A 22,209-nucleotide genomic window follows, 5' to 3' on the forward strand; every position below is an offset into this window, starting at 1 on the left:
TTTAATATTCTGCACATGTTCTACATGCTGTGTAAACTACTGTTTTATCAGTCAGTAGCAATTTGCTCCAGTTTATACTGGCTGCTGTTCCTGAATGCCAGCATGGTATCCATGTGGACATCTACTGCTGTATTTCGTCCATTTTTGAGTGTAATGCAGCTCACTCTTTCTACAATGTGTGATTCTAACATTTGCATTAAACCAGAGCATTCACTTACTTGTTGTGCCTTTGAATGAAAGAACTCCTGATGGATGCATGCAGGTTTGGTTTCTGTTTTCCTCCAAAGGAGACCTCTGGTGTGAACTAAAAGTTATTTCCAGTTTTTTTTTTTTGTAGACAGGAAGTAAAGCTAGATCCTCTTTTGCTTCTGTTGAGGGTGAAGAGAGGATTTAGTAAGTTTCTGAGAAGACTTCGCACTGTTTTTCTCTCTTCTCTGCAGTTTCAACGTTAGAGCCAAGTGCAGGAATGGCTGTAGGAAATAAACTTTTGAGAGTTAGAGCTGGCAGAGGGGGGCGCTTCAGGTTAAGATGACTTGCCTGGTCTTTTCTGGGACTGGCAGTTTGCCCTGCTACTTTATTTAGGGAAAAGAAAAGAGACTTCAGTCTTCTGGATGGCGAAATTGCCATCTTTCACCAGTCTTGTACTGCACATCTGACAGTTCTTTAAAAAGGAACCCCTAAAACTCTCTTTGCTGTGATCACTGCAAACTAAACTAAAATAATTCACTACTGCTGTAGTTTTGAAGCTCCTGATGAATAGCTGGAGAGTTCTGTAGCAGCAGTCCTGAAGGAGAGGTTAGAAAATTACCATGTTCCTTCTTTGTATATATATCATAACATTTTCTATCACCACATGATCTGTGTTGGCAGCACTAAACATTGTGATTTGGTTAATTTAGGGATTTATGACTTTGTAATAATCTCTTTCACAACTGGTACTGTAGGAAGAATGGCTTTCTCTAACAACAGGGATGCCTATAACATGGCAAATTGCTGGTGCTGCCAGAGAAGCAGTTTATTATTTTGTTAACCCAATGAAGTGAAGCTGGTTTGCATTAGATTGTGCAGGGAACTAAAAAAGGTATCTGTTCTAAGTTCTGCTGTTATGAGCCCTCAGTGACCACCCACTGTAGCTGGTGAAAAATACAAATATTTCCCATCCTAAGATGCTGTTCAAGGGGTCAGTCTGATGCCATCTATAACTGATTGCATAACATGCTTCCCAATGAAGACGTGAACAAATAGAATTTTTAAAAGAATGTTATTAAAGAGAATTTTATGTCATTTTTTTACATAAAATGTTTATTGAGGTTGCTGAGTGTATGTGACAGATGGTACTCTTATGTCACATCCTATCTTTCATTTTGTTTTGGAACATGCAAGTCTTCCATGCATGCATAATTGCATTACAACATTGTAGGGTTTTTTTTGTGTACTCATTGAAACATAAAAGAATAATCCAGTGTAGGATCTTTAATGGGGGTTGTACTAGCATTGCTGTTAAGCTGTTTGTTTTGGTGTTAAGTGCTGGCTAACTAGTATGGTTAATGATCTTTGCCTCCCTAAATTAAACTTCAGGCGTTAAAGATAAAAGGAGAAGTTACTATCATTTCATCAGTCTGCTGAGAGCATTCAAGTAACCAGACGGATGATATTCACTACATAATTCTCTGCATTATGAAGCAAATAAAATGAATAGTTCCCTCACAATAAAATAATGCAGGTATATATGAACTTTGCAGCTTGAGTATCCTTCAGATGCCAATGTCTTAATATTTTATCATGTACATTTAGTATCTGTATGATTCTAAAATTGTAATGACAAAAATATATTTTAATTTTTATTATATGTGACATTACTTTTCCCCCTTCAGTTAACAGGAGAGTGAACTTGATCCTGACTTCATTAGAATGTTGCCAACCTAACTTATATTTATATGGCATCCTGAATAGCTTCTACTGTCTTTTTATGCCTGGACTAGTGGATGGAAGTTAGACTCCATTGTTGCTTTTGGGCTACATTGGGCAAATTGTTCCATTGTAGTGCTTTTTTAACTGAAGAGTGTTTTGCAAAGAATGTAGAGATTATCTCTGTTTTACAGCTTGGGGAACTAGAAAAATATGTAAGACATACAGAATATGCAAAGCTAACAAGCCAGTATGGTGCTGGAAATTTTGAGTCTTATCCTACTTCCAGTTATTTTGACTGGTGATTTTCGCTGGTTCGCTTTGTCTGTAAGTACAGCTAACTGAAATTAGTTAGAGCATCTGAAATTAGTGAGAGCATCTTCCCTCATGATGCAACAGAAGAGAAAGGAAAGTTAAAGCCAAGACTAGTGTTTCTGCTCCATGCATTGTCAGACACTGAGTCCTTTGCTACCTTTAATAGTATTACAGTTGCATAAATTCATTTATACCTTCTTTTATTGGCTTTTGAACACAGTTTTCTAAAGGGTAATTGACTGAATAGCTGTCGCTGCTCTGGCTTGTGTAGATGAGTGTGATTTATGCTCAGGGCTGTCAGCTGACTATATTGACATGCTGTTGGTTGATTAAATAAGTGCTGAATATGACTGATTCTGGTCTGGTTTTGCAGTGAAGTCAGACCTCATCTTTGGTTCTTTAGAACATTGGTCAAGTGGACTCGTAAACATATTATTTATATTCTTTGTGTGTATTGTATACTTTGCAAAACTATTTAATCTTAGTCCTAACCTTCCAGCATTGCACTGTGTAATATTTCAGCAGCATTTGTACTTTCTTACAGCATCAATGTGCTTTGTCTCTGATGGAACTTAACTGATGTTTCATGATAAGGTAAATCAGCCATTGCAGTATTGGAAATGTAAAGGCAACTGTACTGGTAATGCCTGACAAGCTAAGTGTGCCAGCTTGCCAGGCTTGTTATGCTGCTTCTGCTGTATGAAGAGCGAAAGTACATCACAAACCAAGTGGGTTTTTTCCTCTTAATAGTACCAAGGTGTTGTGAGTAAAACTGCAATGTCAGGCCAAAACCTGAATTCCAAAAGAGGAAATGAGAGGTGTGTGTGTATCAACTTCTTTACTGTGTATAGCTGCAAATATGAAATGCACTGTGTTGTGGATGGTTGCTGTCAAACGAGTGATAGGATGTGATGAGACAAAGTAAGTAGCACGTGACTTACTTCATGCAACAACCTTCAACTTGATTTTTCATAGTTGCAGTGTACATTACAGAGTTTTAAAGCTAAAGAATGTATTATTTCTTTTTCAGCTTGCAGCATGGCTTTGTAAGCCAAAGTCTTCCAGTTGTTCATATGGCATCTCATAACAGGATATGCTCCATGCAAGTTCATTGTTGGGCAAATTAATTTTTAATTGATGTCACAAGTAATTGCTGCTTTCTGCCTGGTTTAATAACTGAACCATTTCTAGTGCAGTTGCTTTTTCCTTGCCACAGACATTCTTTGACAACATACTAATATGAAAAAAAGGCAATAAGCTCTGGTTTGTAACAGCCATGTACTTGTCTATAGCATTTCAGATTTGTGTTTATTAGGACTTAAACTTTATTAACACAGTGAATATAAATTAACATAATACTTGTTAGGAATTAAAGATCAGCTAATGAAAATTTATGCTGAGGCATCAACCATGTTAAAATTCAATTACAGTCTGATCCTTGAGATTTTCAGCATTATGTGCTACCATATCTTCATCTGAAAAATCTTTTGATTTGATTGAATAAATCTTGAATAATGTTCAAGTTCTTTTTAACCTTTTTGAACACTTCATTTTCTGCTGTTACTTTTTCTTACCAAAATACTGACATGAAGAAGACTTTTCTTTATTTTTTTTTTCCAGTGAGTATTTTGATGATTCAGTATCTGCAAGATCATCATTAATCCCTTGAAACAGTTACAGTGCAAGTATGATGCCATCTAGTTTCTGATCATTCATGTTTCTAGTTGCTGGACTTCGTGCCATATGATGATTTTCTGACTGGCTTTCTGAAACTTGTGGTCTGTGGCCTAGCAACTGGGTGTTCATATTGCGAAATTTGTGTCTATTTGTTTTTATTATCAACTAAATTTTAAGGCCTATTGAAAGGGCCAGAAAGAGGCTCTTGGAGCCTTTAACATCTGGCTATTGGTGAAGGGTTTCTTTTTCTTTGGACAGAGTACCTCAGTTCTGGGGTACCAGTCTGTACCTTACCAGCATCTAAGTGTGTATGTGGAGAGTGCTCATGTGCTTGTGAGTAATTTTACCTGCTTGGTGGGAAATAATGCAGTCCTGCAACTTGGAGAATGAATAAGTGTAGAAGGCAGGTTTTTGTTTCTAATTTCTAATTCTTTGTGGCCACAGTGAACTACTTTCTGGAAAGAACATGCCTGCAAAGTCATGAACTTTGACTACCTGCACAGCATAATTGTAACAATTCTTGGACACAGGCCATTGCTGCAAACCTAATATGTAGTAAGAAATCAGCCAGCAGTGTGTAGAAAGCAGTGTGTAGAAACCAGCAGTGCAGCAGCAGCCTGTAATGAAGGGCTGAAACAGCAAAGTTGCATATGAAGAAGGTGGTGGTGGTGGGTTTTGTTTGGATTTTTCTTCTACCTCCACTCAGGTCCTTCGAGGTTCCTCATGCTTCCACCTTCCTTAGATTTGCATGTCTAGATGTGAAGCCTTTTGGTCTCCTATGCATCTGCATTAACAGACAGCATCTACCTTTGTCTACCTTTACCTACCCCATTTCTCCCTTTATTATTCTTAAACTTCACAGATGTGGAGGAAATTGCAGGATAACTAAGGAATAATAAAAGGATAGGTGTGCTGGATATGATTTCTTAGCCTGGGTGATAATATGTTATTGAACTGTAGCTACAGTCATGGTCTGTTCAGAAGCTTAATTAGATCTGTTACCCACAGACATCAGAGTAAGTCAGTGTGGCATTGTTACTTCCCCATAGAGTTTGAACCTGTGGCAGTGAGGTAAAGGTTCCTTTGCTGCCATTATGTCAGGAAACCACATGGGGAGGGAAAAGAAGGGGTAAGAGGAGAGGAAGTCCCTGGAAAGTCTGAGTCATGTAGCAGCTGTCTTTGTGTGAAGGAGGAAATGTGTGAAATCCAGGCTCAGAGAGTGGAACACCTGTACTAATTTTCTAAAGTAGCATTTACTTCAGCTCCTGGTGTTTCTGTTGGAAAAATAGTAGAGTCCCTTGGTAAATAAGTTGGGTCAGTATGCACAATATTTTTGTAGGTGTGCAAAGCGTTCATTTCTGTAACAGTCCTAACACATCTGTTTTCATTCTGTTTTCAGCTGTATCTCATTGGAGGATCATTTGGACTCCGTGAATTTACCCAGATAAGATATGATGTTCACAAACTACATGGCAAGGTAGTTTAAATGGTTTTCTTTTCCTTACGCCTACATGCTGCTTTCTATAGAACTGATAGGACAAGCAAACTTGGTATTGGGAGCTTGCCTTTCACTGCTTGGCCCTGAGCTACAGCTGAGTCTCATAGGCAGTAGGCAGAGTAGGTGACAATAAAGCGGCTGACATGATGATGAATCCTTTACCATCCATGAAAAAATCAACATAAATAATAGAAACATTTTGTTCCTTTGGCTGATTATAAGTGGCAATCCTGAATCCTGAGAAGGAAGTGCAGCACATCTAGAAGGAGGTTATTACAAGGATACTGTATCCAATTCAGACTAAGAAAACTGATATTTTAAAAGGTTCGGTTTTCAAACAATGCTTGGCAGTGAGCATATAATGTTAGATGGTTTCCAGGGCTTGGCTTTGCATTGACTGAGACAAGCAGGTACCTTTGTCATTGTGCTACATCTTGTTCTTTAAGCCTTGTGAAGGAAACAGGAGCTAGTCTCTACCCATTGTGTCAGAATATCCTGTGTATAAGAAGCCTTTTTTAAATGAACCTGAAACCTTCTGTCTTAGAGAAATGTTTACTAGTGCTGCTTACACCTCCTAGTGTAACACTAGTTCCAAATTGTGTGTGAAATGATCTGAAAGGAGCGTGTCAGTTCAGCAGAAAGTAATACTGGCTTGCTTTCCCTGGTTTGGTAATATGCAGGTCTGCCATTGCAATGCAGAGAGACTTTCTGGTCTCAGAGCTGCTGACTTGCAGGTTGCACAAAGCTGTGTTAAAGACTCTATCCCACTTTATAAAAAAAAGAAAAATGTGCAGGACTCTGTGCTGCAGGATGATATGTGCAGGATGCTGTGGCTTTCTACTGTGGTGAAACCTTTGAGGTCCTGAGCTGTTTAGAATTTGGAGACCCCTTTGTTTTTTCTTAGCCATCTGTGGACCATTTAAGTTACTTTAATAATTCTTCATTGTTCTCTGTGTTGCATACCTGGCTATAGCCTTCCATGCACCATGTGACCCAGTTCTGCTCAGAACTGTATATGGCAGAACCTGTAGACCAGGAAGAGTAATCTTACAAGTCTTTTCTCTAGTGCTGTCTTCTGGATAGCTTTTTTCTATCATTTCTAGCCTTTTAGGACCAGCTGGAGCCTTTCAAGTTTTTCTCCAACCAGATGGGGATCATAGTGGGGCAAGAATTTGCCTGGTGTGTTTCTGCTGGTTTTTGGGTCAGATTCATACTCAGTGTATTACTTTTGACCCCCATGATCTGCACAGTGACAGCAGCCCAGGGAAAAACACCGTTAATAGTTGTGTTAATTCAGATCTACAAGACTTGTCCCAGCATTTATAATCAAGGGAAGCATTACTGAATTACTCAGTAGTACATGAAAACTCTGAGTGGAAGCTCCTTCACCTTGAAGGTTTTAAACTCCAAAAAGCTAAAAGAGGACTTCTGAGTTGTGCTCTAACCAGTATTGCTTAAGTCTGCAGCATCTCTTTTGTGTTTTCTTTTTCTTTTCCTTGCATTTTTATTCAGAAGTAGAGGACACTGAAGTAAAGAACATTGCAGTATTGGTTCAGAGCTAGCTAGCAACACCAACTTTGGGCTTCTTTGTAGACGGACAAATCAAAGCAATGTGTTCCGTTCATTTCTGTTTCTATGTCCATAAAAATGGAGTTGAATGCCATTCTAATTCACTAAATAAGACAGCAAAGGAGACTAGAATGTGTTTTAATGGATAAAGAAATGTAATTTAAAATACATATGGAACTCGGGAGAAGAACATTAATATGAGTAATTTAAAACTGCTGTTAAAATCCTGATGCTTTTCTCTTATAACAAAGCTGGACTATTGTAAATCCTTATCAGAACAGGGACAGATGGACTTACTGGGGGGTTGGACAGTTACATGCAAAATACAATAAGCAATAAAAGAAATAAGTTGGTTTTTTTGTTACAGGTGCTCCTTCAGAATAATAAAAATATTTAATTAAATAACAATTTCAATATAGGAAGCTCAAAAGACTCACAGAATTTAAGTGAATTAAGGTTCATAGTTGTACTATCAGAAAAAGTAGAATTCTTATTTACATTTTACTGCTGAAAATACTGAGGTTGCACAAATCCTAAAGTGGGCTAAGATTCATAACACACAAGTGCCTGTCTTTTTTTATTATATTTTAAGGATCTGCAAACTCCAGTATGTCACCTTTTGTAAGCATGATTCCTGAATTTGTTTTCTTGCTAATTCAACTGCTAAAAAGACAAAAGTTAAACAACCTTTTGTGGTAAATCTCTAATACATTTCAGATACCAAACTATGATCCTTTGCCTTCAAAAGTACCTGTTCTTTTCCTTTTTCATTCTTAACTTCACACTGTGTTTAGAGGGAAACTGCATTAGTAATCAACTTCTTAGTCAACAGTGATATTCAAAGGCAGCACTACAGTAAAACTGCTGCTATATAGTCTGTGCTTGAGTGACTGAGGGGCTAGCTTTGGATTCTTGTGGGTTAGTGAAAAAAGCTGCATTAGTAATAATGACTATGTTATGAATATCAAACTGACTTTTGAAGAACATTCCTGATAAAGGTATTAAAATTCAAGAGAAAATGGTGGTTTGGACCTTTGAGGGAGTATGATTTGGTTGTGATGCCTCGGGCTGGGGCTAGAATTAGGCTTGGGACAGAGGCAGAGCCTAGAGCTATAGGTGGAGTGGGGCTGAGAAGGGGCTGCAGCAGGAATTGTTTCCTCTTGTTCGTTTGGGCTGTGTGTTGGGATCTTGGACTGCAGTTCAGCCAATGCATAGGATAGAGAGACAGAGCCTAGAGCTGCAGCTGAAGAGGAGCTGTTAGTATCTAAAGAGCAGATAATTCATCCATTTAGTTCATCTTTAAATATCAGGACCTCAGATATGCCCATCTCTTGCAAAAGCAAAAAACCATTTTGGCTAAACTTTTATCTTCTCAGGATACCTAGATCAGCTGTATTCCCTCAGCACAATGAATGTCTGCATTTAAAGGAAGCTTAATGAGGCTCTTACTGGTGTAATGCCTGTTTACAATAGTCAGAATTCTCCTGAAACTAATCAAGGATTTCTCCATTATCTATTGTTGCCAAAATATCCATTAATGGAGAAATCATTAGGTTAAGTAATTGTTCACTTTCTGGGAAGAATTTATGCAAATCAAAATTGGTACAGAAAACCAGGTATGCTTATGGGAAAACCATGTGGAATTAACAGAGAGGAAATTAGTAGGTTCATATAGGCATTGTTCCAGATGCCTTTATTCATAAATGGAAGACTAGACCCTTTGTCTTTCCTCTTGTATATGTAATTGGAGAGGTTTATTTATTTTATATCTTTTTACTGAAAATATAATTTCTATTAAATATACAGAAAATGTTTTTTCAACTGTATGACAGACAGTTTTATATACTGTGCACCCATTCCAGGTGTTGTAGAGACTTGCTGATTCAGATTTAGTTTTGGGTATAAGAATCTTGGAACATGGGGTGTGGTCTGTACTGCTGGCTAATAGCTACTGTAGAGAATTGAAGGGAAATGATATATTAACTACCTGGAAAAGCTTATGCTTTCACCCCATCAGCAAAGCTTTTAGAGTAAGAGAGTTTTTAAGCTCCAGATTGACTCTGTTGCAGAAGTATTGTTGCAGGTTCTCAGTATTGAAGGCAGGTTCTCAGACTTTTGGAGTGGGATAGGACTGAATGAGTTCCTCCAGGGTAATGTGCAGCAGAAGCACTTCCAAGAGAGCTGGATTCTCTGAGCTGTTTTGTTTGGAAACAAAACATCAATTAGCTTTTGAAGTCTGCAAATATTTCCTGCTATGGGATATGTACAATAGAGTTACATACTTACCTCTTTACAAACTATGAAGATCCTGTTCACTTTGTCCTTTGCAAAGTGAGTACACCCCAAAAGTAGAATGCTAAGAAATAATACTAATGTTTTCTGTCTTAATGATGTAGAAAGTAGAGGCAGTAAAAAGTCAAAATGATAGAATTTCAATTTCTCCTCCAGGAGTTTTACTCTCAGATCAGTTGTTGTGCATTTAAATATGTATGACACAGCATTCCAGGAGTTAAAATCCAGATGAAAATGAAAGTTTCTGACCTTTTGTTTCATCATTCTCTATGATCAATAAACTGGTAAACCCAGAAAGAGTATTAAAAGAGTGGTAGTGGTGGGAAGCATACTCAGTAAGCACACTAGGAGTGTAAAGCCTGCTTTATGCAGACTGAAGATTTCCTTTAAAATTTCTTACCTACTGTTTTTGACCAGTTAAAAGATTATTCTGGAAACCTTGCTGTCCTTTGAAAAGTGAAAGAGAAAAGAAAGTTAACATGATCTCTTATGGCACTCTGACTTTTCTGGTTTACAGCAATTGTCATAGTGGGGCCTGATAGCAGAGTAAGTGTGTTGTCTGGTTGGTTATACCCAGGTTTAGAATATTGCTGGTTGGTCCCTAGTGCTGTTCTTCAACATTGTGTCTTTAATCTCATGAGTGGGTGTCAGGAGACCCACAGCAGGTTGTGATTTAAATAACACCCACTGATCTCACTGGAAATTTTATATCCATCCTGTTCAAGTTCTCTCTCCAGTTACCTCCCGGACCACAGAGCTCCTCTCTGCCTATCTCACTTTCTTAGTCTGTGGAATATAGGTAATTAATGCTGCTCTACTTTACATAGGAAATAGGAAAGTTAATTAATTCAAATAAAAGGAAGCATTTAAATTCACATGAGTATTAAAAAATTTCCTCAGGTGAGATCCATTAATTCAAATGTTCTGGATCAGGGTGAAATAGCTAGGAAGAAAAAGGAGCAGAGAACTGACTGTGACAGAGAACTTCATGAGACCTTTATGTCAAGCAAGAACACATCTGACATTTGCCTCAGGAAAGTGTAGGAAGTCAGCCCAGCATTTTCTCATTGTTAGAAGTATATAGTTAAGAGGTGGTATCTGCCCATTAGTATGATTTTGTGTTGCTGTCGAAACATTTCTCTGTTCACACACGTGCTGCAAAGAGTTTCACCCTATTGAGTCAAGATGGTTGCAGCTGCAGCAGCACAGTGTTGAAATGAGATTCGACATCCACCCCAAAAGGGAATACATCTGCAAGTGACAGGACAATGCCGTGCCTTGTTGCTAGCTGGCACATTTATATTGCTGTCCTTACATAAACTGCCTCAGGTGTGTCTATGGGAGTTGCACACATGGGCATGTCCTGGAGTAGTGCAGTAGAAATTGATTATTGCTTCAATTTTTACTTGCCTATAAAGTCCATCTGGACAGGATTTCTGTGCCCCAGCAGAAGTTTTGTTTGCTTCTTTAGTTTGTTTGCTTCAGAAAAAAGAAGCATTACAGAATGAAATGTAATTTCAATGTTTAGTATGGTTTATGAAAAAGGTTGTGTTTCTATATGTCACATTATTTTTTCCTTTAAATGATATGGTTAATATGAAATGAAAATTTTAAAACAAAATCACTTAAACCTCTGAATATGTCTATAGTGTTTAAAATTCCACAAATAGTATGATTTTTTTTACTTAGATTTGTGGAATGCCAGCAGAATGTCCCCATCACTACACATATGGCGAGCTACTAGATGAAGCTGGCTTACTCCAAGCTGACTTATTTATCTTCTTTGAGGACCAGCCTCTGTGTTAAAAAACAGCACCTGCTCTATTTGAAAGGCTATCAAAGATACTAGGAATTTAACTGAAATAGGTAGGAAGATGAAAAGGCATGCTTCTAATTTTCTTCCACAAACTTTTCTGTTGACTGAAAACTGCAAGATATACTTATTACAGTTCTTAGTGGATAAGCATCTGTGTTTGAAATCCTATTACACCTTGGTGTTCCCCAAGATCCTCAGTCTGACCAAAACTTGATGGATTTCACCATTTCAAGGAGTAATGTGGATAGGCCAAGTCATTGTGATTAGACTGGACTGGCAAGTCCACGGTGTTCTAATGACAATTAATGGACTTAATGCTACTGCTGCCAGCCCAGATTGTCCCATGCACTCAATTACCTTGTGTGTTCTGCAGGCTTTCTGCTTTATTTTATTCCAAATGGATTTAGATGGATTAAGACACATCCTCTAGGCTTCCTGGAGTGCAAACACCTCCCACTAATGTTAAGGTCAATTTAAATTACCACTGTTAATACTCAAAAGACTCTAAATGGGTTCTTCATTAAAGATAGGAAAGTGAAATGTCAGTATCTGCTCTGCTAAATCTAAATGTATGTTTGTGGCGCTGTGCACTAAGTCAGGGTTTAATCTTGCTCATTTTTCCATTGTCTTAAGTGAAATGCCTAGTTTGAGATAGCTATCTAGGTAGTCCATAAAGGAGGTTTGATAGGAAATGCCCCAACATAGGTTTCATTCAATTTTAAAATAGGTGCTTGAGAAATTGTCCTCTTTTGATTGATTGAAAAACAGAGAGATTGATCTTGATTTTTTATTATTACCCCATTGCAGTGAGACAATTACCTTCCTTGGTTAAGAATATGGTTATATTTTATTTGACTTGTGAATAACAGGTGAGATAAATCTCTATTTAGCTTCAAAGTGCAGACATTTTATCGTTTTGGATATTTATCTTTAAGTGAGACTTACTTTCTCAAGGAATGCCCATCTACAGCTGACTGGAGGAAAAGCCTAAGTAGAGATTTTATGCTTCCAGTCAAAAATATAGATGAATAAAATTGGGTGAGATGAAGCTTGCCCCAGATACTCTTTTGCTGGAGCTTCACTGGCAAACTAGCAGATGGCTTGAAGGTAGAGGAAGTCTTATTTAGTCTGTTTTTTGTGCCTGAGGCATTCCTGTATTCTGGAGACTCTTATTCCACAGGAATCTGTCTTAAAAACAGACTGCTTGATTTGAGTGTGAACAAAATCAGAATATCTTCAGTTGGTGTCTGGTGGAATATTTTGGATGGGAAAGGTATCCTTTCTAAACCCATCAGCCAAGGAATGTGGAATTATTTTAGCATCTGTCACTGAACTTGGCAGAATAATCAAGTCTTCTCATCTAGCATTTTAGCATTTATTTATTTATAACTGCATCTTCTTGTGTTTAATTGGTTTCAGTAAGCTAATTACACAAGCGCAGCGTGGCAAGGAATTGATGTTGGTGATTATTGTTTTCCTCTTTTTCTTTTCCTTAAGCAGTTCAGGTTGTCCTGGGTCTTAAGCCTAATGATAAACTGGCTAATCTCCTTGTATAAGTAGATTTAGTTGATTTTCGAAGACTAAATGCATTACTGAGCTTGGCTCTAGGTTCTCCAGAAATTAAGAAAATAGTACACTGAAATGTTGTTTGGTGCTATAGAGAATGTGAGAAGCACACATTTGGGATTGCTTATAGGTAAGAACTAAAAAGGCTTTGTCAGTCAGTTACCTTTCTATCATGAAGCATATTTTACTAAATTAAATCAGACCTTGCCATGCTTAGTGGGAGGGGTTTGGAATTGTGTATTTAGTTAGGCAGATTGGCTCCTTGTTGATGACTGAACAGGTACCTTTACAGTGACTTTGTTTCTATTTGCACGCAGAATCTGGAACTTGTTCCAATTTTGACCATGGTTCAGAACTTTCCAATGTAGTAATTTCAGTTGGGCCATGTGGCACAAAAATGAAAGGGTAGCAAGAGCTCTTCATACCCAGTATTGTGGTGATTCCAGATGTTCAGATGTTTTCTCTCTCAGTTCAGTCCAGAAGGATTATATGGAAATGAGCTCTTTATCCATGATTTTCTTGAAGATTTTGAGGTTCAGCTGCTAGTGTTTGGTTGATGTTTTTTGCACTGATTTCAGCAAAAGCTAATCCATTTTACTTAAGCTCAGATGACTTCTCTACATTGTCTGTGAGGAGCTGTCTCTACTGAATTTACCAGATACCAGACACCAGACAGAGATGTACGTTTCCTTATTTCAGATATCCTTTCAGTTTTGCATGTAAACCACCATTTTTCTATAAAAGAAAAAAACAGGGTTAACTCTGGGATTCAGTAAGACTTTTGTTGTCACATTCTGAGGCTGACACTGTGTGTATATACTTTTGAATGGTTTCCAACAACTGAATATGCCTAGACCCAGTGCTAATTGTCACCACAGACAGCTTACAGCACTCTAGGATGACTCGGAGTTAAGATATTACTTCACATTATTGAGCCTTTCTGTGATGAATACAATATACAGTGCAAGTATTAAGAGTTCTATGTTTTAAACAGAAGCAATTTTTCCATTTTTTACTTGATGGTGGTTCTGTTGTCAAGATTAGATTCAGATGAAGAGAAGGCTGTTAACTGGAGAAACTCGTTTTGATGCCATTGCAACTGGAACTAATTTCAGTACATAAAATGTTGATAGCTTTCAGATATTTAACTTTAATATACTATCAAGAATTCTGTTTTATTTAAATCCTGTCACATTGTCAAAATTAATTACTGGTATTTTTGTCCTGCAATTGATTACAAGTATGTAACTTAGCTTCAGGCAGCTTTTAGCCAAAACATAATGAAATATTCAGCAGTTTTTCGCAACACCTCCCTCAAGCACCAGAAAACTTCTAGCTTTTCAGACTCATTTTGAGAAGCCAGTAGCCATGATGTCAGCAGATCCAAGTCCCTAGGATTTTCTGGACTTCTAGATCACTACCATTTTTACAAAGAAAATGTTGAAAACTTTTGCCCAGGCATGTTTCCATTTTAAGTGCAATTTCTATCCAAATGGACCTTCCCTTTCTTCTTTGTGCTTTGAGGCTTGAAGCCGCATTTGAAGCCAAATGGTGCTGTTGCAAACTTCAGCTACGTGGCAATCTAAACAAGCAGAGCCCAAACTCATATCTGGAGTAAAACCAGCTAATGAGAGGGAGGGGGGAATGCATTATCTGTAGTGTTTCAAGTATCAGTCACTTCAGAAAGCATTTATTGTTTTGCTTGTCATTCAAGAGATGCTGCATTTCCTCAGAGTCAGCAATGAACCTCCTGAATGTTATGTCAGGCAGTGCTTAACTGCCTTTTTCTTGATGAGGCATAAAAATGAAACTTTGCCTTTAGAACTGTAGTAAGTTCTGAAATTAATGTTGTAGCTGGTGGAGCATTGTGTCTTGCCTCTCTGGAGCACAGCTCAAGGAGGGTAGAAGATACCCGAGGTTGTACTTTGTCCCTGTGCGAGTAGAACCTTTCTTTATTGATTACAGAGAGGCTGCAGGAATGCTGGCTTCTTGGGTACTGCTTAGAGAAGAGAGATGACTTGTTTTATTAATATCTAAAATGTATGAATTAAAATATTTTACGTTCATAATTCCTGCTGATTTTAGTAGAATTGTTTTGTTAATGTTGGATGTTAAGCCCTTAAAAGGAAAACACTTTGCTATTCATGTTTTAAACTTAATTACACCAGATTTTACCATTGTAACTTTCTCTAATACACCCATCAGAATGTCTGATACTTTGACAGTTAAACATGTTATTTGTTAAAAATAGAAGCAAAATATCTTTCAAAAGAAAATAGTGTGTGATGTACAAGTGTGTTGCAAATTCTAGTAATTTAAAATATAAGTGATTTGGGAAATTAAAAGCTTTTTGTCAGTAGAAAGTATTAGAATATGATTTTTCTTCTTACTATGAAACTTCACTAGATGTCAGTGTGGAAAGTAGTTTCCCTTAAATGCAATGGGAATTGTAGAATGAGAAGTGTTAATTCCTTCAACACATGCAGATTTTAAGATGTCAGTTATTAGAATGTGGTTATTAGAATTCAGTTATTAGAAATGCATTTTCAGTGCACTGTAAACAATTTTGATATGTTCACACTGGATTCTAAAAATTGTTTCTGTTCAAAAAGACATTAAAAGGTCAAAATTTGTTTCATTAATAAATTTCTGTGAAAACAGATATATACTGTAAATCAAAATGATATTTAAAATCATAATTCAGACCATTTTTAGGGTTAAAAACTGCAGACTTTTTGGTTTCATTTTATATTCTTGATTATTTTCAGTGAGGAGAAAAAAATGTTCACATATGTTTTCTTCCTGTTGGTTTCTGGGAACTGGAGTTGTTTGTATGGGGGTAGCAAGCATATTGTCACATGGCTTAAGACAGGGCTAAGGCATAAACTTACACACTTAGAGAACAAAAAATTCATATATATTTATAGATGTTTGACTAGAGAAAGTATTGCAAATCTGTTAGTGTGCTTGTGCATTGTTTTAACTGTATCATGTTTTTATATTATGTTTGAAGGATCAGACTATCTCTGTTCTACATGAGAAGGTTGATTGGAGTTTTTTGGGAGCTGGGATTTTTTGGTGTTTTCTGGTGTTATTTTACAGAAGCTTCGGTGCTTTTATTGCTTTTATTGAAGATTTAGTCTTCTATGAGATAGACTTTTCCCTTTAAATTAATTCATTGTGTTTTTGAACTGACACAAAATAGCAAAAAATAGCGATTTGGATATTGTACGGTGCCTTTGGTTTCACTTTGGTTCAAGTGAGCTGTTGCCAGGAACAGCTTACAGATGAACCTAATTGAACAGCCAGTGAGCCCCTGGACACAGATATTCCTGCTGATGTGCAGAACTAAGGAGGATTCCCTCTCCAATCCTCTTCTGTCTGATAGTACAGCTCTGAAAAGATTCAGAGGAGATGAGCACAGACTGCTTCCATGCTGCCTTCAGCTGCCAATTCACAGTTTCTCTCTTGAAGTTACTAGCTTTGAACAGAAACTTAAGTGACCTTCATGTTTTTCAGAGCTACCACAAAGAGGTTGATTCTGTGCAAAGTTAGGATATGACTAAGGAAGCCATAAGGGAAAAAAAAGCCCCATAAACTATATTTATGCTAGTTTTCCAGCTTGAACTTGCATAGTAGGTATGTAACTGTTAAAAAGGAATCTTCAAAAAATGTGACCGAAAAAAATTGACTCTGCTGGAGTTGCATCCAAAGTTGCATTTTGGATTGTTTCTAGCTGTTAAGTATATTCTATTTGGAGGCAAAAAGGGTGGGTTTGTTGTTTTTTTTCCTAAATACTGGCATCACAAATTTACACCTTTTTTATACTGAAAGGAATATTTTTTGTACTGAATTTTACTGTGAAATTAAATTTATGCTAGCATACTTAGAGCCAAGGTTTACAGCACTAATTTGGTATAAATCATATAAATAAATGTGCAACTGAAAATCAAACTGGATGTGAAAGCATACCAAAATTAATTAAATGATGAGTACTTTCTTCTCAGAACGGAAAATTCTAGAATCCTTGTTAGTTTTGTTGAGCTTATATATGAGAAATCTAGATAGGTTTAAACGCTGAAGTGTGGGATAGTTTGGCTATCATATTAGCCTGTAATTGCATTTCCCATGATATTATCACATGAAAAAGTCTGGTCCAGGGTTTGTGATTGTAGGTCCTTTTTTTTGATCAATCTGGAAGAAAGTACAAGGTTTGGATTTTGAGAGATCAGTGGTGCACTGTGTGCTGTAACTCTGGAAACTCTTGCTGTAACAAAAATTTATATTGCTCCTTTGGAAATGTCTGCATCGATTTCTGTCAGAAGCTGGATGAAATGTTGGTTTTTTGTTTAACTGTCTGTACTCTATGCAGATCATAGGAAAAAGTCAAAGGTCAGAAGTCAAAGCTAGGATTTGCATCTAGTCTCAGCTGTTTCCCCGCTGTTTGTAGGTATTCCTGTCCAGTTGATATCTTTGGATTGTATCCTATGCAGTATAGAATCACAGCATCATGGAGTTGTTTGAGTTAGAAGGGACCTTAAAGATCACCTGGTTTCAGCCCCCTGCTATGGGCAGAGGCACCTTCACTAGACCAGGTTGCTCAAAGCTCCATCCAATCAGGCTTCAAGCAATTATAAGGATGGGGCATCCACAGCTTCTCTGGCAACCTGTTCCAGTGCCTCACCACCTGCACAGGGAAGAGAGTAGCCTTATGTGTTTTTTGTGTATTAAATATTTAAGTAATGTAGTTGAAGGATTGTTGTGAATGAAGTTGCACAAAGATGGTGTGTTTTGCCTTGCCCTTCTCTGTTATCTAACACTGTATGCCAAAGAGCTTGGCATAAGTACAACCCTTGTTGTACCTTACAACCTCTACAAGCTTTGTTCCTTTAATTTCTTAAGTAGAACAGCACTCAGCTTGGCTGTAGTTTACACTGCATTTCCTGAGTCCTGGGATTTATCCTCTCCTGTCTACAGCTTCTCACTCTGCTCATAAACCACAACTTAGAATATTTATGACACAGACTTCTGTAGCAATTTATGGGAGTCTTCTCAAGGAAGATTAAAGTTGACTGATCCACTCAAGATTGCTGATTTTCCATTTAGAGGAGTTAGGCATATGATAAATGTTTTCAAAGAAGATACACTGTGGGAGGGCTAGAATTGGTGATTCTGGTTTACCCTTAAGTTTAAAAAAAGGGCGGGGAGAACAAATTGAAAAATTTCATATAAACAGTAATTTTGTGGACTCTGTATTGTGGATACTGCAGGAAAATTGTGTCCCATCTATTTATGCTGGGAGGGGCAGATGGAAAACTAAAAATTTGAATCCTAATTCATATTCATTAAATTCAGGCCACTGCCTTCTTCCATTTCCAAAGATGAAATCTTTACCAGTGGGATATTATTTTGTGGAGGACGGTAGGAACAGAAACTCGCGTTGTAGTAAAAATAACAAACTAGTTTTAGAATAGAAATATCTTCTACTGTTTTCTGGAAATGCTTGCTAGAGGGAAAGATCTGTAAAACTTTGGCATGCAAATATTTGGTCAGTACATGCCAGGGCACAAGGATACAATGTACTGCACTGACTTATGTGAGAGGAGGCTGTTAAAAGCACAATGATCTTCTCATAATCCGGCTGTTTCCTGACAGTTTCCTTGTATAGTAACTGAACCCATCATTTTAGAATGTGTTCAAGTCTTGGTTTGCTCTAAAGCCCATGGCCACAAACAGTACATGGACAAATAAATGGTAATGTTTATAGCATAGAAAGAGTGCTTGTGAGGATGGGCTATTTGAGTTACAGATCCAGGCATGTGTGTTCTGTGGACAGTTGGGATACCCTGAAAATGAGGATATGAGTCAACTTGGTGGTCCTCTCTGAATGCTGAACAGGAGCTACACTGCTATTCTGCTTTGTATTCCTGTGTTTCACAGAATCATATAATCATTTGGGTTGGAAGAAACTTTCAAACGTCTTTTAGTCCAACAGTCCTGCAAGGAGCAGGGAAATCTTCTAGATCAGATTGCTCTGACCCTCATCCAGCCTGACATTGAATGTTCCCGGGAATGGGGCATTCACTACCTCTCTGGGCAACCTGGGCCAGTGTCTCGCCAGGCTCATTATAAAAATCTTCTTTCTTATACCTGGTCTAAATCTACCCTTTTTTATTTTAAAACCATCAGCCCTTGTCCTGTTGCTACACACTTAGCTAAAAAGTTTGTCTTTCTTGTAAGCCCCCCTTACTGAAAGGCCATTATCAGGTTTCCCCAAAGCCTTCTCTTCTCCTGAATGAACAAACCTAGTGCTTTTACATGAACAAACCATGTGGAGAGGTGTTCCATGCCTCTAAACTTCAAAAGGTCTAACGATGGTTTCTTTGGGTTCTCTTGTGGAAGATCTTTCCTTACCCAGGAGCTAAAGTTAGTGACATTCACAGATTTCTCAGTTGCTCTCTACCTGTATTACTTGTATCCAAGCCAAAATGAACTGTGGTCAATGAGTATCAATACAAAATTTTTAGCTGGATAATTTTTTTAGTAGCAGCACTTCTGGGTTTATAACTGTACCAGAAATACATGTATCACAAACAAAAAATCCGCTTTACTGAGATGAGTGTGTGTTTTTCACAGGGCACTGCAGGAGTCCCTGGTTTGGCAGGGGCTGCAAGCACCAGTTATTTCTGCTTTGCTATGTAATGATGCCTCTTGTCTGCACTCCAAGGTGCACTGTTTTTAACACCTAGAAATGCTGTCCAATTTCTAATTCAAAAATTGAAATGTCAGCCTTAAAATGAGAAGCATCAGCCTCATTTGAAAAGATTTTTACTTACTTACAGCTTCAAGTATCTGCCTACTAAGATTTCTAAGAGTGTTTCTGTGCTTAACCTCTGTTACTTTTAGCTGGTAAGAATCTTTTTAAAGTCTGTTTCTTTGGGAACCTTTTGAAGTTTAAGTACGGGTAAATCTGAAGGAATGGTGGGTGTGAAATGGGACAAAATTCTAATTTGAAACCTGGATTCTTAACCCTTTTCTGAAATTTTTCTATATTGCACTTGCCCTTGCCCTTTCAGTTGATGTAATATGAGATAAACCTGTATAATGCAAAATACAGAGAATGTTTTATTCATTTTTACTGCAAGTGCTAAAAAGGAAAAAAAAAACCCACCCCAGAAAAAGAAAAGAAGTAAAGCCTTTAAAAATTGTATTTATAGTATTGGTTTCAAAGCCTTGCAGACAGCATCTCTTGAAGGTTGTCTAAATACTTGCATCAAGTATTTCAGTAGTCTTTCAGTAAGAATTTAATGTGAAGTTATGCTGTAATTATACATGCACACATCTTTGAATTCTACATTTAGAGACAAAGTTTGAATTTAAATGGATCTTAAAGGAACAGCTGAGATTTTGCCGATCAAGAAGAGTCCTCTAGTGTAAAGGAATATCTTTTCTATTCCTTCCTGCCTCCTAAATAATGCTGGAGAGGACACTATCAGGCTGTTATGGCATTTGGGCTTTGTGTGCTGCCATCATCATATTTACAAATACAGATTTGTATCCATAATTTAGCTGAAGATCTATTTGCCAGTGCATAGCTGAATACTTCTCGCTCATTTGGCAGTATGTGTTGGCATAGCAGTCATCATGGAAGCAAAATGTATGTTTGTATTTGGATCTTGTAGCAGATGTGTAATACAGCAGAGCTACTGCTTTGGCATGGGCACTTTCCTGGCTCTGCCCCCATTTGAAGTGTTCCCTGGTTATGATCTGTGATTGTGGCTCATAGTGATGTTTATCTGCCTTTGCAGAATGAAAATAGCATCATTCTGTTTTCCTTTTTTTGTTGTTGCTTTTGCGATGTTTCAAAGATAGCACAGCGTTGTACAAAGACAGTGGAAACAAAACTTTATAATACACATTTTCTCAACTTCTCTATGGATTCCTAAAACAATTTGTAACCCATCCATCTCATTTGGTAGCTGAAAAGCCAGGGTTTGCAGTCTCAAGGCATTAGAAGGTGCAGGTAACTGAATTACTGTGCAGGCTCAAGGATGTTTAAATTATTCTGTGTGAGTAAGTATGTATGTAGAGAACAAAAAAGACAAAGAGAAGAGGAAATACACACTTGGTCCTCTTTTCTATTTTTTTTATTTTTGGTGGAACTTGGGGCAAAAGAATGGGTTTTGCATAGTGAGCTTAAAATGTGTATGTAGTTAGCCCTCAAAACAGGGTTTAACTAGTGTTTTTGGGTAAGTTAATCTGCTGAATAAAATTTCTGCTTCCTAAGAAGCAGTGCTCTCTGTACATTTTACATTTACAGGGTATTTTTTAAAAAGAAATTTCAACTAGGCTACTTCATTTCTGCATTTTTGTTAATATTAAAGCTACAGCATCAAACTAGAATGCTGTGTCTCAGTTTCAGCTGTCTTTGTGCAGGCAGAGGAAAATGAAGACAGGAGAAAGTCTAAAGATGGAAAGGGCTGGAAGGAAGGAGAAGCAGCAGTAGCTTAACTGATTATTTACCTTTGCCTTACACGAATGTGGCCATGCACACACCATACATTAAACAAACACACTTAAAATTGATAATATAAAACTTGATAATGGAGATATTGAACTGTCTTTGTACGTTAAATTCTGGCTGTAGTTAATTAGGTAAAAATGATGTTTCAACCCATGATACTTTGTCTTATTACTGAATGAAGGGAAATTGTAAGGTGGAATTAAGCTGTTGCTGCCTTACTTACTGGAGCTTTTATTTCCTCTTGTCCGTCTGTGTATTGTGAGAATACAAAGCATAACAAATAGTGTTTGCATTTAGTTCTGAATACAGTGAGGTCCACGATCACTCTTCTCTCCGTGAAAGCGAGCTTCAAAGCCTGTCTGGCTGCCCGAAGACTTTGCATTTCTACACATGTGATGGATGGGTTCGTTGTTCTAATGAAGTATGGCTGTTGTTGGAGGTCGTGGTCACAGGAGAGATGCAATCCATCTTTAATGAGGGGCAGTTCTCCAGAGGCCTTGAATGCCAAGACAGAGATGGAGCATTTAATTTTTTATTTGGTGTAGAGGGCCAGTGCAGGGACACTATCTTGTTTTATGATTTTTTTTTTTTTTTTAATTACCAAGAAGGTGGGAGCTGTATCCGGTACAAACATTAACCATTTTAGATGTTTTGGCTTAGGTCCCAAGTGTAATGAGTTTGGAGGTTGCAAATGTGTGTATTTCTATGGCCAGATTGCTGATGAGATAGGGAAATCAAACCTCTGGCCATGCACAGATGGTGTTAGACTTGCCTGTCTGAGCATCCTTCCTTAGGAACTGAGGTCTCACAGGCTGCATGCTAACTAGCAGACAGTGTCTGTAATCAAGGGGAACATTGTGGCCCAGGGAAAGTCTTCAGAGCCATTCCCATCAATACACATAGTAAATGTGTATTTGAAGTACCTCTGATGAGTAGGAACTCATGCTGGGGGAGAATCTGAAGTTGAATCTTCCCATTGGCCAGGCAAATTCTGTTATGTGTTTGCCTTCCTTTTTGTTTCCTAGACTGCTTGTAGGTGTTTGA

General features: G+C 37.6%; 1 protein-coding gene across 1 annotated transcript in view; it reads left to right on the forward strand.

Moving 5' to 3' along the window:
- COX16 (cytochrome c oxidase assembly factor COX16) overlaps positions 1–22,209 on the forward strand; it is a 44,885-nt gene that overhangs the window by 7,028 nt on the left and 15,648 nt on the right. Inside the window, exon 2 of the mRNA XM_086895138.1 lies at positions 5,300–5,377. Coding sequence (XP_086751264.1) covers positions 5,300–5,377 — 78 coding nt within the window. The remainder of the gene's footprint in view (positions 1–5,299; positions 5,378–22,209) is intronic.

Source organism: Cyanistes caeruleus, chromosome 6 (assembly GCF_971803275.1).
Source record: "Cyanistes caeruleus chromosome 6, bCyaCae1.hap1.1, whole genome shotgun sequence".
In the NCBI taxonomy this organism is placed as follows: domain Eukaryota; kingdom Metazoa; phylum Chordata; class Aves; order Passeriformes; family Paridae; genus Cyanistes; species Cyanistes caeruleus.